The sequence below is a fragment of the Saccostrea echinata genome, unplaced genomic scaffold, assembly GCF_033153115.1.
Source record: "Saccostrea echinata isolate AGI-Se365-2 ecotype Australia unplaced genomic scaffold, CSIRO_AGI_Sech_v1 ptg000047l, whole genome shotgun sequence".
Classification (NCBI taxonomy): Eukaryota; Metazoa; Mollusca; class Bivalvia; order Ostreida; family Ostreidae; genus Saccostrea; species Saccostrea echinata.
Window position 1 is genome coordinate 14,733,497 of NW_026889796.1, and position 2,040 is coordinate 14,735,536.

Consider the following 2,040-nt stretch of genomic DNA (forward strand, 5'->3'; position numbering starts at 1 on the left):
AATCATTGTCCTTTATTTATTATTAATGTGTATTCCCCATCAGTTATCGTATCAAAAACGTTTTCCAACTTTACCTATTGTAAGGAATTAAAACACAATAAAAACAGATGAAATTGATCTTTATACACACTTTCTTAAGCACTTAGTATTTTATATTTATTCCTTTTTACCGAATAATATCATGCTCTTTTTTCCTGAATTAGAAGGAGCAATTATAATTCCCTTGTGTTGTGTTCCGTAATGGTGGGTTGTAAATATTGAGCGAACATTTGTTACTTGGGTTGCAAACGCTTTTTATGTTTATTGATTAAGAAATCATTCAAACATTCATTTTCTTAATTGTAAAAAAAAAAAATGCTCGAAACAAAATGGTTAATTATCAGAGTAAGTTGATAGTAAATATATCGGTTGAGTTGTTTAATCAATAACTCATGTAATGTAAACAACCGAGTGATATTTGTGCTGCTCAAATGACGCAGAAACAAGTGCTCGACGAAGCTTCTTTTACCACGTAAAACATATAGCTAACTGAGTCCCATACGGAACTGACAACAGGACAGCTAGGCACAAGATGAACAATTCAAAATCAAATTGTGAGACTTCGGAGATGTTAATATCAAATCTTTCCGGGAAAGTAGCTTGTGTGATATTTCTGTTTTTTGTTGTGGCAGTCACAGTGTTTGGGAACTTTATGTTGATATTCAAAGTGGTAAGGAGAGCTGGTTTGCATAGAAAAATTAACGTGTTTGTGATTTCTCTGGCAGTCGCTGATTGTGGTGTTGCTTTGTTAGTAATGTTGCCCTCTATTTTTCAAGACTTTATCAGTCATTCACTATTACATGGAAAATTGATCAGAAAGATAGTTTTTGCTTTTGATTGCATGTTTACCACATCATCCATTTTGCATTTCACCTGTATGAATGTTGACAGATATATAGCCGTGAGCACTCCATTGAAATATTTCCAAAAAATGAATGCAAAAGTAGTGTCAATGTTGATAATATTTTCTTGGATTTTGTCATCTGCAATTTCAGTAACCATTGTTCTTCTAAATTCAGAAAATGTTGGATGTGAATATAGCCTAATTGTGGAAGGCGTGGCTTCAGTTATGGGTGCCGTACTTGCATTTTACTTGCCACTACTATTAAACATTGTTGCTAGTGTTAAAATTGTATTGAAGGTTCGCAACAGAAACAAATTTCTGTGCAACGAATTGGAAGGTAAATGCAGTACTCTTCGTCGTCAGCAACATAAAATTGAGACCAGGGTTACCAGAACAATAATGATATTACAGGGAACATTTGCTGTGTGTACCACACCATTCTTTCTGCTTCTCTTTTTGGTGAATTTATTTGGAATAAAAGCCTCTTACACGGCGTGGTTCATGGTAGCATGGCTGGGATATTCTAATTCAACGATAAATCCGTATTTATATTACTTCTTGAATAAAAGATTTAAGAATACGGATAAAAATAATCACAGAGAGCATATACAATTTGGAAATAAAATTTAAATTTCTCTCTTCTCATTTTTTATGTACAAGTAAAAAAATATGTATTATGTACAGGGTGATTACAAATCTACATTAAATTAAAAGTCCACCGATGAAAATGTTTCTTCTGATTTTTTCCCCAAGAATCAATTTCTTATGACTAGGAATAATTGAAATCACTTCAAAAAATACAAATAAGTGTCACTTAAGTGCATTTTTAGTGTCTTAAATATGTTAGCAATTTTCATTTTTTCAAAAGCTATGACGGCGTACCTTTGTCGTTCGTTTCTTATAAGTATCTCTTTTGTCGGACTAGCAAGACAATTGTGTAAACCTGCTTTAATGTCACATATTTACAATGATAATTATATGAGAATGAATATTAAAATATTATCAATTGTAAATCTTGAATCCTAATCGTGCTTGAATGGGGTTGTTTCCTTTGAGTCACAAAGGTAAAGTTTCTGTTTGAATTTAATTTTTCGGGAAAAAAAAAACAGCAGTTAACTGATTTTGTAATTTTGTACTTTGTTTAAAATGTTTAAAAA

The 2,040-nt window shown here is 31.8% G+C and overlaps 1 protein-coding gene across 1 annotated transcript; it reads left to right on the top strand.

The window, feature by feature from the left end:
- Positions 1–571: 571 nt before the first annotated feature.
- LOC133202520 (D(2) dopamine receptor A-like) lies at positions 572–1,514 on the top strand. Its single transcript, XM_061338357.1, has one exon. It carries the CDS (start codon positions 572–574, stop codon positions 1,511–1,513), a length of 942 nt encoding a protein of 313 aa, XP_061194341.1. The 3' UTR covers position 1,514.
- Positions 1,515–2,040: the final 526 nt, after the last annotated feature.